Source organism: Gavialis gangeticus, unplaced genomic scaffold (genome assembly GCF_001723915.1).
Source record: "Gavialis gangeticus isolate Ggan-Ray unplaced genomic scaffold, GavGan_comp1, whole genome shotgun sequence".
Taxonomy (NCBI): Eukaryota; Metazoa; Chordata; order Crocodylia; family Gavialidae; genus Gavialis; species Gavialis gangeticus.
In genome coordinates this window covers 78,437,758-78,452,882 of record NW_017729024.1, presented here as the reverse complement: position 1 = coordinate 78,452,882, position 15,125 = coordinate 78,437,758, and the positions used below count along the sequence as shown (strand labels likewise).

The 15,125-nt window shown below is 39.9% G+C and overlaps 1 protein-coding gene across 2 annotated transcripts in view; it reads right to left on the bottom strand.

Moving 5' to 3' along the window:
* The window catches only part of ADAMTS19 (ADAM metallopeptidase with thrombospondin type 1 motif 19), a 310,136-nt gene that overhangs the window by 240,096 nt on the left and 54,915 nt on the right, over window positions 1-15,125 (bottom strand). For both annotated transcript variants that reach the window (XR_002097331.1, XM_019517287.1), the window contains exon 3: window positions 3,924-4,089. Coding sequence is in view for 1 of the 2 variants with exons in the window: in XM_019517287.1 (XP_019372832.1) it covers window positions 3,924-4,089 (166 nt within the window). In the remaining variant the exon portion in view is untranslated. The remainder of the gene's footprint in view (window positions 1-3,923; window positions 4,090-15,125) is intronic.

The window sequence follows — 15,125 nt, the reverse complement described above, 5'->3', positions numbered from 1 at the left end:
CAGGCATTGGGAGATTGAAAGAACATGTTTTTCAATTAATCGCCTTCATCACAAATAAGAAAATTCCTTTACTCCATTTCAATATGAGCGTGTTTTCCAAATCTGAAGAAGAATTTTTCAAGGAAGTGCTAAAACAATCTAAAGATTTAAAAGGATATAACTCAGACAGGAGAAAGTTCAGCAGGGTGAAATGGTATTGTGCCAACAAAGTACTGCATGCTTAAAAAAAAAAAACCAGGTGTGCTTCTCATTCTTAAAATACAGCAATTTGTAAAAAATACCTTTTCTCTACCTCATTTGTAGAAAGATAACTTACTAAAATAAAATAAAGAGAGTTTTCCATCTATTGACTCTTTTGTGAAATCCTATAAAATATTTTCATTTCTACCCAGGAGAACTTTTACAATCTTTTCTCCCATGCCTGATGAAGTGTATTTGTGCCCAAAAGCTTATAATTAAAATTTTTTTTGCAAAAATCTTGTTGGTCTAAATAAAAGATATCATCTCTACTACAAGTCTTGATTGTCTAAAATAAAATAAGATATATGAACTTACATACAACTGTGCACTTTTATTTTCCAGAATTATAGTGATGTTGTTGCTTTTGCCAAGGAATGTCAATATGTGACAAATGCATAAAGCATACAAGCTATATTTGCTTCAAAACCAAACTGATTTTAAAAATATAAAATAAAAATTCTAAGAGATGTAATTCTAATGTCTCTGGGCCTTGTCTTTCAAACACTTAACATACAAAGTTAACTTTATACACATGAACAGTCCCTAACTTTACACACATGACTGTTAACTGTAGAACCACAGGCTCCTTTATTTTGTCATTCTTTAAAGAATCAGTTTTTAATGAAACTTCAGTGTCAGGATGCTGGCCAAGAAACACACCCTAGAAGCTGTACAACTATGACTTACCATACAAGCATTTAATGCTGAAAAAAAGAAAGCTATGACTGTAAGTTTAAATAATAGACAAATTTGGGTTAGAAAAGACCTCTAGCGAGTCATCTAGTCCATTCCCCCACATCCTAGAAGGACTGCTGGATTCCAGCAAAGTTTACAGTAACACAATTTATCCACCATTTTATTCTTAGTTAGAAATGGCAGCTATTAGTGAGAAAAATTAATGGGACGTTAGTATTTCTGCTTAGAAAAATAAAAAAAATCTGCTGATCGTTCTATTTAGCTTTTAAGTAGCTGAATAATTTATGCTTCAAAATGAACAATTAGTGGTGTCAACAGAAAATAATAAGCTATATATCTAGTGCTGCTTCTCAATATTTTCATCATAGAGAAAGGCACTTATGCATTTTAGGACAATCCTGGTTTATGAAAAAGTATGTTGTCTTTAAGGACTGTACACCATAAGAATTTTTCTCAGCTCTGCAAAAGGACAACTTTTCAAGGGGCTTTGGACATCAGTCTCATTACAGCCTTCTGACAAGCCAGTTCCAAGCCAGCTTGCCTTTTCAAAGTTTACTGGCAGGCATCCCCATCCTTTAAAATCTCATTTATCTGAAGATTTCCATTTCTACAAGATCTTCAAATAACTAGGGTTATAACGTGTTGCCTTAACTGGCATTAAAAAGATTGGATTTCAATTATTATTGCCAAATAATCTGGTAATGCCTAAAAAGATGTGTACAGCTCTTTATACTGTTATAAGCAGGTAAACATGTAAAGAAATAAAGGGATAGGATAAAATACCTCTATGCAAAAGTATTTATTTATATTGTACATGAGTTGTTGATATAGAAATTAGGTCATGCAAATAAACGGCTCACGAAGATTTACATTATATCTATACAAATCCAGTGCAATCAACTCCCTTTAGTTGGCAATGGAATAAAGAACACAGTGAAACCTACCAATGGGTACTCTACAACACAGCCTTTGAATCCTTTTCTATAGCTACAGAAAATGTAAAAAGAACAATAAGTTGTTCAGAATCACCCCATTAGTGACTGTAACCAAGCACTGCAACCCTCAGATTATTCAGCGCTCCTTATTCCCTGACTTGTGCCAGTTTCTCACCAGCACCATTTGAGGAGGCATTGCAAGTTTGTGTTCTCAAGTTCTTACTCCATCCCACTTTTTTTCCCGTGAGGTCAAAAGTCTACATTCTCTCATAAGAGGAACTATGTAACTAATTTGTTGGCCTCTTAAGCTGTGCTTCTGTGGTGTTTACATTCCAATTAATAGAGTCTCTCTTTATTTTCTAGTCTATGGGTGCATCTACATGTGCTATTAGTGCTCATGAGTAAACTCTGGAGTTTAGTGCTCCGTCTGCATGTGAGCCCAAGAGCACAGCATGTTGAGCTGGGTCAGAGCAGACCTGGCTGGCAGGGGACGCTGCCGATGTGCTCCCCCCAGCTCAACATGCTGCACAGTGGCCGGCTGGGGGCATAAGGGCAATCCAACGTGGGGCTAGCCAGCAGGCAGTCCCCACATTGAAACACCCTTCTGCCCTAGCCAGCTAGAGCATTGTCTACACAGGTGTTACTACAGAGTGAAAAACTCCACAGCAGGATAGTACTTGTGTTTGCAAGTATTATCCTGCTGCAGAGTTAATTAAACTACTCCAGCCTAATAAGGTGTACATGTAGATGTACAATGTTTACTGCCCACAGTTAATTAGTGCTTTCTGTCAAATGAACTTTGCATAGAACTTGTTATCTTGACTTATTTGGGCAAGTATTATTAGGCACATAAACTATTAAGTTACCTAATGAATATGAGCCCAATTTCTAAAAGGACTTGGGTCCCTAGAAGTAAGGTATTTCTGCACCTTTTACATCCCTGACCCTGCAGTAAAACCCAAACTTTGAGTTAGGTGCCTCAGACTCCTACATAGTGCACAGAGTAACTTCAGCACTTCAGAAAGGAATACTTGCAAACACAAGTCCAAAACAGCCAGCATACTTAGCAGGAACTATTTACGGTCCGCACACTCAGGTGTAGCTACTTAAAGCTAGCCAATGAAAACACTGAAAAGAAGACCATGTCTGAAATCTGGAACCCTGCACTGAGGATCCACAGCCTAGAACCTTACATGAAAGGAAGATGCCTACAACCATTCTTTCAAAAGTTGAGGAGTCATTCATGCCAGTATCAACACCCTGTTTTATGCAACAGTCTACTGGTTAAGCTAGAGCAGTCATGCAAGATGCGAGAGAACCAGACTCTTTGTCTGAAGGAATCAAACCCATATCTCTCACTTTGCTATAAAGTGCTCCAACCTCTGGTCTATGAACTGTTTTGGGATGAAGGTATTCTCCCTACCTCCTGTTAAACTGTGCCAGTCTTTAAAAAAGTAACTTGATATTCTTTAGGACAAAAAGAGAAAGCAAAAAGGAGCAGGACCCTCTCTAGATCAGTGGTCAAAGCTTTTATCTAGGAGAGTTCCAAAAGTCCAGTCCTGGCTCCTCCACCTATTTATACATTTTAGCCTATAACTGCTTCATGTAGACTGCATCAAGAAGCCTTAGAGAAATATCTTATCCTCCCAGCTCAATACCATAACCACTTGGCTATATTCATTTTCCCTCATGAACATGCTGGTTAGAGCTGTAGTTTGGGAAGTGGAAGACAGTCATAAACACTGTGTTCATTAAGTACATCAGAGACCAACCAGATGACACATGGAGACAAGAAACAGACTATAAATGTTGGATCAAAGTGAAAGATGGCCCATAGACTTCTTTAAAATCTAATGGTTCACTTGATGTGCAACATTCATACAAAAAATGAATGCACAGTTCCACTTAGAGCCAGAAGTCCATCATGCCACTTAAAATCCAGTTATTGCTAGAAAAATAATCAGATAGGTCATTAGGAAAAAGTATTACCTGGGGAGTGGGGTTTAAATATGCCCAATACATTAAATCTGTTTAATGAGACCATCATATTACCTGTAACAACACCACAGTAATGAGTGTGAGAAACTGGATTTTCAGCAACTTTCTCCTCTATAGACCTTTTCCTTCTGTACACCCTGTGTGCATAACCTGTCACAGCCAAAGTGCGATTGAGCGGCTCAATAAATATGAAGTCCTCGTTAATTTGTATGAACCCCATCTGGAAAGAAAAAGAAAGGGAATATGTAAGGGAAGTACTTTAAAGAAACTATAGAAGTGCACACACACCTCCCACAAAAGGAAAAAAACAAAAGAAACTTAAACTTATTTTAAAATGTATTTTATTTTAGTAACCCTACTAGCCAGGTGACCATCCTTCAGTTTTATTACTCACTGTACTGCAGTGCACTAGAATAAAATTCAGTTAATTCAACAAGATCTGTGTGGGTGGGTGGCTAGATGCCAGTAGCAGATGCATAATATGGATCTGGACTGTTAAAGGCTTGTTTTGGGGGACCCATGGGATCATTAAATATGTACAGCATGTACAGCAAAATCTATATACTAGCTTTATAATACACAATGTTGTCATACTTTTTGCTAAGTAGTTTTACTAAAACAGTACATGTTTTAAGATTAATTTAGAAAATGAGACTATTTAGCAACTGTGTATAGCTCCAACAAAACTGAAATGCTTGTGAAGCCCCAGCATTGATTGGTTAATTGCTAAAAATGTCTTTCCTTTGAAAATAAGTTGTGCAGGGTTAAAAGAGTCAAAGCTGATGTTTACATCAGGTGTAGGTTTGATTTATGAGAATATAGTTAAGCTCACAAAACTACTGAAAAACTTGCTCCTAGAACTAATATGTATGGTGATCCAACTGAGATCTCCTAAGACAGCCAACAAATACAAAGTCTATAGAGAAGGAAGTTATTTTTTCTACAAAATACCATGAACAAAACTGTCAGCTGACTTCTAATTCCAGAAATTTGAAAAGCCATTAAATACTACATCTTATAGGAAAACAAAATGACACATCTGGCTCAAATAAGTAGAGTTCTTCTCCATGCATGCATTTAATTCCCATTTATACAGAAATAGAAAAAATCTGCCTCTGCTGAAATTAATGGGATGCTGTTCCTGATCGGGGTTCTTGTATGACATAACTTCACAAAACATTTATTGATAAATCTTCAGAAACAAACCTTGATCCAGCTGAGAACATGAAATTAAATTGCATGTGTGGTACAAATTATGCATTTCCTCAAACATATACATGTGCATTACAGCCCTTCTTACAGGCAACTTCAATATTGTATATAGTTAGTTTATTTCTCAGTCTGGTATGTTGGCTGCACCTCAACCTCTCTCAAAATTTTCTGATGGGAAATGCTGAAAAGAGTTACCATCAGTAACTCCATTACTACAACCATTAGTAGTGTGGAATATTTCTAATAGCCAGATTTGATTAGCTGGTTTTTTCCTGTGCTTATTTTTCAGGCAATTTTATAAGAAACAGAAGTCTTAAATATCAAACACTTAGAAGCTAAGCTAAATTATTTAATATGCTTTCATTACAACAATGAAATAGTGTTGCCACATAGCCAGCATACTTTACTGTTATCACTAACTAGTCTGCTTGTATTGAGAACATTGGTTTGTTTAAACAACAGGTAGAATATAAGTAAATCTGACTAATTTTCTCCTGGTTTTTGTAGGTGGTTTTGAGCTTCATTCAGATACCGATTTTTGGACCATTTCTTTTTAATTGGGTGTCTTTAAAAAGAAGTTGAACTGATATCTTGGGAAACAGGAGCTTTTTAGTCTCAGAACAGGTATTTCACAAGCAGCAATTGTGCAAGGTTCATCATAATATGTCGCTAGTGTTCATTATCCCTGACCTTGAGAAAATATCTTCAAAAATATTAAATCATTTCATTCTCAGTGCTCATTCAGTCCCTGACATCTTTGCTAAGAATAATAGAAAGGACAATTTAAGGGTCTGTTTTCTTAGATTGCTACCCACAGACTCAGCAGCTGGACTGAGACTGTCAATATATTCCATGTTGGCTTTTGAACCCCACTGCTTTGTTGTGGGGCTCCAACAACTGCTCCTAATGCCTGGAGTTATTCCAGGAGAAACGGGAAAATTGAACATAAAAATTTAGCAAAGACCATTAGTATCAGCCATATTTATTCAACTACTGTAGATCCATTTCAGACAAATTTGGATAGCAGCAAGACTGTATCAGACCTTCAGTCAGTATGGATTGCAAAACACATATATGTCACACAAATACATTTCAGGGGGAAGAGGAGCAATATGATTAAGATATAAGAGCCAAAAAACATCCATTATTATTAAGTACCTAAGATCTGACTCAGCTGCCAGTGAAACTATAGAAAGACCCCATTGATTTTAACAGCCATAGGAGGTCACTAGATAGATGCACTCTTTATTCATTGATTCATAGATGTTTGGGTCGAAAGGAACCTTAGAAGATCATCAAGTCCGATCCCCTTCTCCGGGCAGGAAAAAGCGCTGGGGTCAGATGACTCCAGCCAGGTGCATGTCTAGCCTCCTCTCAAAGACCCCCAAGGTAGGGGAAAGCACCACCTCCTTTGGAAGCCCGACTACCTCCCTTGGAAGCTTTGGGGCACTTCTCTTTATATGGACAGGTAACGCATTTGAAAATGACTATTTGTTACGCATGGGGATTCCTGCAGTTTCCAACATCTTATTTAAAGTATATTTTAAAGGTAACATATATATGTAGCAAACACATCGGTGAAGATTATGTGTAGGATAAACATGCTTGGGCTAAACTGGCACTCCCACCTGGTCTGCCAGGTGAGGAGGGTTTACAGAGACCCAGCAGGACTAAAAACAAAACCTGTCAAAGAGCAGGTGAGCTCACAAAAGCCAACAGCCATCCATACCTGGAGAAGAGACTGACACCACTGGGTTATTTTTGCCCAAAGAATTGCCAATGACACAAAAGCAGTCAGCTAACCTCACACCACATCAGTCAAGGCCCAGGTTAACAACAACCATGTCTTTCACTGATGCTCAGCAGGATAAAGTCAAAACGGGACCACCAAATATCAAAGACTGGATGGGATTAAAATTGACTGATTGTACAAGGATTGCAAAAGACTGGGAAGAATGGAGGAAAGTTAGAGCCCTAATGATATACAGCTAAAAACATTAGATTCTATCCCCTCCTTGTTCCTTTGAGGGTGAAAAAAACCCCCCCTCACATCTTTAAAGACAAGAAAGAAAATTAAGGGTAAGAAAAAAAACAAATACCTACAAGGACACACTACATCCAGAAAGAAGCAAGGAAGGAGAAAAGGAAGAATTATCCCATTCTAGGACTAAAGATAAATAAAGGCAGAGACAAAATTAGCCTACAAATGTCACAGGCTAATATAGCACAATTTCCCAATATTTAATTATATAATGCTTAGATTGTAAAGATTCTCTGATAAAACAGTGAAGCTTCCTTATAAAGAATATAGGTATGTCATGATGCAGACATCATGATGAAATTTCATACTATCTTGCCTTGTTTGTGATGTGGGTCCCTGTAATGCCGCTTAATGAGGAAATCGTTCCCCAGCTCCTAAAAAATGACTGTCACTGGGCACATCTACATGAGACATTTACTGCAAAGCTGCCTAATTAATTTCACAGTAGTCTCAGTGTCTACATGTGTGGTGCTATTAGGCCACAGGAAACTAATTAATTTTGCCGGATGTTAATATTTGTTCTTTAGTGCACAGCAGCACACATGTAGATGCTGACGGGGCTAGCTAGGACATGAGGCTGGTTCAGTGCAGGGGCTGCCTGCTGGCTAACCCCACACTGGAGTACTCTTGTGCCCCAGGCAGGCACTCCACAGCATTTTGAGACATTCTGGAGTTGCCCCAGGCTGGCAGGCTGACCTCCCTGGGCCCCCCTGGCGGCCAGGGTTGCTCTGGCACAACTCAACATGCTGCAGTCCTAGGTGCACATGTAAACATGGCACCCAGTAGCAAAAAACTTTGGCACAAACTGTGCCGGAGTTTATTGGGCTGCATTAATAGTACATGTAGATACAATTTAGTTTGTGTTGACTGTGGTATCTACAACCTGATAGCTTAAAATACCAAAGCAGAATGGAATTGAGCACTAGTTCAAGTCACTAAATACATCTTTTGTTTTTTTTTAAAAATCTATAAAATAAACAAAACATCTTTTCTTGGCATTTACATTTCAAGAACTTTAAAATAATATAACTCAAGCATATTGCTCATACAGAAGATGCATGTATGCACACATATGAAATAGAACTAAATGTTTTGCAAATGGTCATTGCTGCCATCTGCATTCTTATGTGTAGGTTCATCTATTACTCTGCCATGAATAACGGTAGAATTCATACTCCTAAAATTGCCGTTGTTCATCTGAAAATAACTGTTATTCTGTCAAACAATCTTCCTCCTCTGTCCCTCAGTAGCTGCTTTCTGCTATTCTCCATTTGCTGTTATGTATGTTCCACAAACAACGAAACAAGGGCCACTAATAGGCATTCATTTAAAGATATGATGGGATCTGATCCCCATCCCAATAATCGCACTTCTTTCCTTGCCATATGTGCATGACAGGATGTGCAATTTTGGGATTGAGGATCAGATCCAAATTGTGCCCTACTTGCCAATGAGGTGGCACCCCAGGATCACAGTCATGATCCCAGGCTCCCTCTGCCCTGGCAAGTTGAAAACCAGGTGCCTGACAACCAGCTGATTGTCAACTGGCTCTGGGACCACAATGGGGCTCCAACCAACCTTAGTGTACTCCCTGGAGCCAGCCAATCAGCTGATTGTCAGCCAGATCAAGACCTCACTAGGGCTCCAACTGGCCACAGTGTGGCCTCCAGTTCCAACTGACAATCAGCTCTTGCAGTGCTCCAGGCACTACACTAGGGTCAGTTTGAGCCTCGGTGTGGTCCTGATCCAGCTGATTATCAGCTGACAGACACCATACCAGGCTAGTTCAAGCCCCTGGGCAGTCCCACAGGCAGCTGGTTGTTGGTCAGTAGGGACTGCACTGGGGCTAGGTGGAGATAATTACAGAGACCATAACCAGGCCATGTGGTCCTAGCATGTTCCTAACATGTTCCACATGTTCTATTTAAAGTGAGATGAAAACCAGTCACAAAGATATTGCACATTTTTTTGTGTGATATATTTGTGGAAAGTTTCCTTTCTTGTGGTACTACTAACTGCCTGCATGTATGGCTGGATTAATTTTTAAGGCATAAATAACAGACTAAGCACGTCTTAAGTTTGAAGTCTGCTTGAGGCCATTCTCTCTCTTCTCTCTCTCTCATTTCACAGGCCTGGAGTACCAGCCTTTAACGACCTCAACTACAGCTTTCCATCTCTTCCTGTCTTTTGCAATCTCCTTCTTCCTTGTCACATTGTTACCTACCCTCTTCCAGATTACTTTTTATGTTAACTTCTCATCTGCAGGTTGCCTTCATCTACCTTGAGGGCTGATATCCTCCACCTTAGCTTCCAAAATATGCTTCACATGTCTTTTCTCATCGGTTTTCGCACTATGTCCTGCCCATTCCATTATCTACACTCAGGTTAATATGTGAACATAATATACATATCTTCTAATCCTAGCATTACGTTTCCCACACCCTCCTGTCCAGCACTCTCAGGGAAGGAACGCAGGTTCTGCAGAGCCCGTGTGCCCTACCACACCACTACCCAACAAACAGGAAATCAGTATATGAGCACACCCCTTTCTGCTCTGCACTGAGGTTACATTGAGCCCTATGGAAAATGTATACAGAGGCAGATCCACCCGGGGGGGGGAGTGAATCCAGTGATGCAGTTGAACCCTCCCCAACTTTGACTTTTGCTCCATCCAAACTTTAAAACCAACTACCTGCAGTGGTAGCAGCATTTCTATCCAGGCAGAAGTGAGGGAGTCAGTTGACTTCATGGCTTATCATCACCCTGATTCCTGCTAATCTCCCTCCACTCCACAAGTGGTAACAACTCCTTTTTAATCATCTTCATGTTCCACTGTTCAAAATTCCACTTTCTTCTGCAGTTTTGCTCTGCCAGCCATTCCTGGTAATGTCTATTCTATTTCATGTAATGTATATGTAACTATAATGACTATAATTAGGAACCTACCAAAATCATGGTGGAAGTTTACATCTCAGCAACACCATTTACCTTACTTTTTGCTGTGCAGCCCCCTTCCCCCGCCTCTGAGTGGCTGAGAGGCAAATGCCATGGCATTGCCTCTACCCTTCAGCAACAGGGCAAAAGGGGGAGCTTGTGGCAAAAAGGGCAAGATTAAAAGTGTCACTGCATTGCAAACTTCCATTGAGATTTAGATAGGTCCCTATATATAATCTAGGAGGAATTTTCTTCAAGGACTATTCAGGCTGGCTCTCCCTCAAGCTTCTGTTCCCCAATTCTGCCCCACTCCTGCCCCTAATGGCAAAGTCTTGAAGTACTTAGCTGACAATCCTTTGTCCTCCTTGTGAGTACCTGAAGGTGCACGATATGTGTGACACTATGGCTGGAGCTGTTAAAAGCACAGAGATGTATTCCATTTTTTTATTTTCAAAACTGCAAGTAAAAAATATAATACATCTTTCCTATGCCCCACTGTAGTCTCCCGTGCTGTTCACCTGTGCGTCAAGTCCGTAGGGTCTTTTCTGGTTTCGCCCTTGCTTAGGGAAAAAACAGGCTTGTTAATGGGCTAGATCTTGATCGGTGTCCCAGGGGATCTTGCCTGCCACATCTTTGCTGGAAATTATTTTAATTGGGAGGAAGATGGTCTATCCTGCTCCTCCTGGGCCCTCCCTTCAGTCATCCCGGTTGTTCTTCCTGCTTGGGGCTCTGCCTCCCCTACACCCCACCTAATGCCAACCAACAATGTTGTTTTCCTGGACCACTGGAGTTGGTATCACATGCACTTTCATGTTTTGGCCCTTTAAACTTATGATGGTGGGATCGAGACATTGTTTGGCCCGAGTGTCCCCTACCATCCCTTGCCTTATCTATGTGTCTTCCAGGTCCCAAGCTGTCTTGTTCCCTGACATCCCTCTCCCTATTCTGATTTTATACCTGCTGTGGGTCAGATGTACATAGGTCCTCACCCTATCTGGTCCTGCCTGGATCCAGCCCAAGTTGTGGATGTCTGACTCTCACAGAGTCTCTATAGGTAAGTTATTGAGCCTTGTCCGGCTCTGATTATTTGGGAAATCCCCACGTCACTGCAGTGGGACTGTGCTCTAAATCTGGCCCCCCCCAGCCTGGTCAGGAACCTCATTTCCGGTTCCCCCTCTTGCTCTCCCGCTGGGCTTTTCATCCTGGCCTCGGGGGTCCGGGCAGCAAATCAGTCCCAGCACACTGCTATAAAGCATGCCCACGCGGACATGGGAGCCAGTCCCAGCTCCTCCTGACTCTGCATTTTTTTTCCTTTTTTCCTTTTACCACAGCATGACCATCTGCCGTGGTTTCACTTTCGCCGTGTCCTGGTTCTGGCATAGCGTCCCACCGGTTTTGCTGCTTGTCCAGCTGAGGTAAGTCTTTCTTTTCACACCCACAAAGACACTCTCCAAACTCCACAGTACAAGAAAAACTTCTCTATTATAAATTTCACTAGAAAACGAGAAAACTAACCAGTCTTCTGTTATAGTGTAAACTAAGTGAAACACAAAGAATAAACAAGTATCATAGGGCATTTATACACGTGCTCTGGAAAGGTGGGGAGGGCTGCTTTAATCAGAGTGGCTCTGAGACCCACTTTAATTAAAGCATCCAGAGTTCCATGTGTAAAAGCATCTTCACGCTGAAAAATAGCGGTGGGAGTGCTTTAACAAAAGCTCATCGAACAAGCTTTAGTTAAAGCACCCCTGCCACCACTTTTCAGTGCAGGGAGACTGATACGCATGATGCTGGAGTCTGCTGGAATGCTGTAATTACCATGCTTCAAGCAGACTTGATTGAGTCTGCTCTAACCCTCTGTAATTACAATGTCGGAGCAGCCTTGATGCACGTGTATATGGACCCAAAAATATTTAAAGGAGAAAATTAGAACATCGAGGTTTTGGGGGTTTTTTCTAATGACAGGATTTAAGAATGGGCAGTTCCCCTTTAACTGATTAAAAATATTGCAGCTGGCTTCTTTCTTGCGCTTCTACCCACTAACATAGCTATTCACTCACTGGTCTTAGGGCCACTTCAGCACATGTGCTACAGACACCAGAGCACCTTTATCTCTAAAAAGAATTCAGCCAAGTTCAGTGCTGTTCTTTAACTGTAAGCCAAACTGGAACTCCAAGAAGAACATAAATCTTTAGTTTTGGGAATGATTTGGTGCTGTCAGACCATTAATAGTGATCTCACCATTAACAAAAATGTTACCAGCCTCCTACATATCCCCCGAGACCTGCTGCAAATTTGGTTTGCCATGGAAACCAGATAACTGAAGAAACCCAGTAGATGGCCCCAACTGTGATATGGACTAGTATGTGAAATGTCTCTCCAGTTTCTGCAGGCATTCGATTAAAGATCAAAATGGATGTTTCTCCAAAACTACATTTCACCATGATTCTGAATATGCTATATTCAACACTATACTGTTACTTTGGAATATACCACTCTTAATTTACTGTCCATGCTGGAATTTATGTTTTATTCTTTCCATCATGCATGCCACATTAACTATTTCTACACCTGTAAACACATTTTGTTGCATTGGTTTACTAACACATCAAATAAATAACCTTGTTAACCCTAAACTAGTAAATTCACAAGTGAAGATAAGACAGCTGATTTTTTTAAAATAATATTATTAGTCCTCTTCCAGCATTTAAACATTACTAAATAACATCCTACAATTCACTTTTGTGTATCCTGTTTCATATTAAGAACACTATAGGCTCCTCTAGATATTCAAGCATGTTATGATCTCATACATGATACAATCACGCCTCCTGCCATGCCGCATGTGCATGGCAGGAAGTATGACTGTGGGATCTAGCATCAGATCCAATCACACCTTATTACTGCACTAGCAAGCAGCCAGCTTCCATGGCTGTGAGCCCTGCAGCTGATGAGGTTTGCATCAGGGGCAGCATTCCACATGCTGCCCTCACTGTGGGCTTTGTCAGCTGCACAGCTCATAGCCGGAGCCATGGGTGGTGCACCCCTGCAGCTGGGATCCCCCTCAGCTGATGGGGCTTCCAGCCACAGTGGAGAACCTGCCCACATATTCAATTCATGGCATGACAAGAACAAGCCACAAAGTTATTCCACATTTTTTGTGAAATAACTTTGTGGCTTATTCCTTGTTTTATCATGCCATTAACTTATTGAACAGATGGCTGGGCCACAACTTAAGATGTGATTAACTGGTTAATCACAATTTAAATGTAATGTATAGATGGGGTCTATGTGTCGGCTGAATTAAAGGCAGGAGTGTGAAGGATCCATATTTCTCTGCCTTCCAGAAGCTAAACACTTTATTACCAGCAAGCACCATGCATTTAAAACTAAACTTCCTGCAAAGTTATTATTCTTTTTGAAAGAAAGATTATAAAGAAAAAGTTTCAGAATAACCCGCAAGGGACCATGGATTATTCAGGCCAACCACTGTAGACATCTCAGAATATTACAGGGAGTTACAGCAAGGAATAGAAAAAATGAATAGCTCGTTTCCTCTTCTTTTTCCATGAAAACCATTCATGAATTTTAAAATCTTGATTTAATTTTCCTACTCTTTTTGAATACTATAGATTAAAATTTACAGATCCAACAAGAATGTTAACTCAGGTGTATTACACACCCCTGTATATTTTATTATATACAGTTCAACTACAACTTTAAACCAGAAAAACAGGAATAGCAAATACTGTGCATTGCCAAGATAAAGTTCCAATGGCAACATTAACTTTTGCACACACTGACTTTTTATGATTTTAAATTTTGTAACATGAATGGTGCTTTTTTCATTTAAGGTAATGTAGCTTTTCAAGTAAAAAAAAATCTGCTTTTACTATTTACTTATGATGTGGAATTTGTGACTCTTCCTTTCAGATGCAGAACTACAACCAAAAACCCTGCAACACACGGCTACACCTTAAAACCATCCAAAAAACTGAGCTTGGAGTACATGGCAAACCCACATGCTAAAAGGAATATCCTACCATGTGTGTGTTCAACATTTGCTCCTATTCTGACCTTTTTTAACCCATAAAATTCTTGGTGTTTCTTAAGGTTATATATAAGTTATATAATTTTTATTTATTTATATAATGATTATTTTAAGAGTCTGACTTGGGGATTTTAAAACCTTGGATTGACAGTATCATGGTTTACCTTCCTACTGTATCTGTTCTTTAATTAAGTCCCTTGGGAAAGGTTTCACTCACCCCAACTACGATCCCTGCTCATCAGGAACTGCAGTTTTCTGTATCTTATGTTGCTGCACCCTTAGTATGAACTGGAGGGCAATCAAGAAAGACCAGTTTGCAGAAAACTCTGTCTCTCTCTCTCATTTAGGTAACAATCTATATGTGTTATACGTTATATTAGAAATATTATCGTAGCATACATGGATAATGTAGATACTATTCTTCATCTATAAAGTTGCCCAAGCAAAATAAAAAACGTCCAAACATGCTAAGTTTTTAAAACCCAATGAGGTCAAACATATTCAGACCAACACAGTCCTTTTGGAGCAATTACTGCCTCCCCAAGACAATATTTCCCTTACACTCAAACCAAAACTTACAGCTAAATATTTCTACAGTTCAATTTAAACCTTTCCTAAAGTACTTAAATTTAAAAAAAAATTAAGAAAGTGTTCTGTCATAGGATCCAGGTGTTTAGCAATACCACTGCTTAAGTTTAATAAAAAAAATCATGCTTCCTTAATATGATGCAAACATCCTGCAACAGGATCTTCAGGTCGGAAAGGCTGGAAATACAAATCCAAATCACTACAGAAAGGTTTCGCATAACACTAGTGTCAGTTAGAATGATCAAGTACTTCCACAGTGCCTGCTTTTAATAGTAAGGAAATTCATGTACTGTACACATTTCTTTAACTCGGTGTTTCCCAACCTTTTTCATCCCACAGCACACTTACATGGCCTTTTCCATTCCCATGGTACACTGGCCAAATATGGGGGGGGCACACGGCCAAACATGGAGCGGTGGCGGGGCAGCGG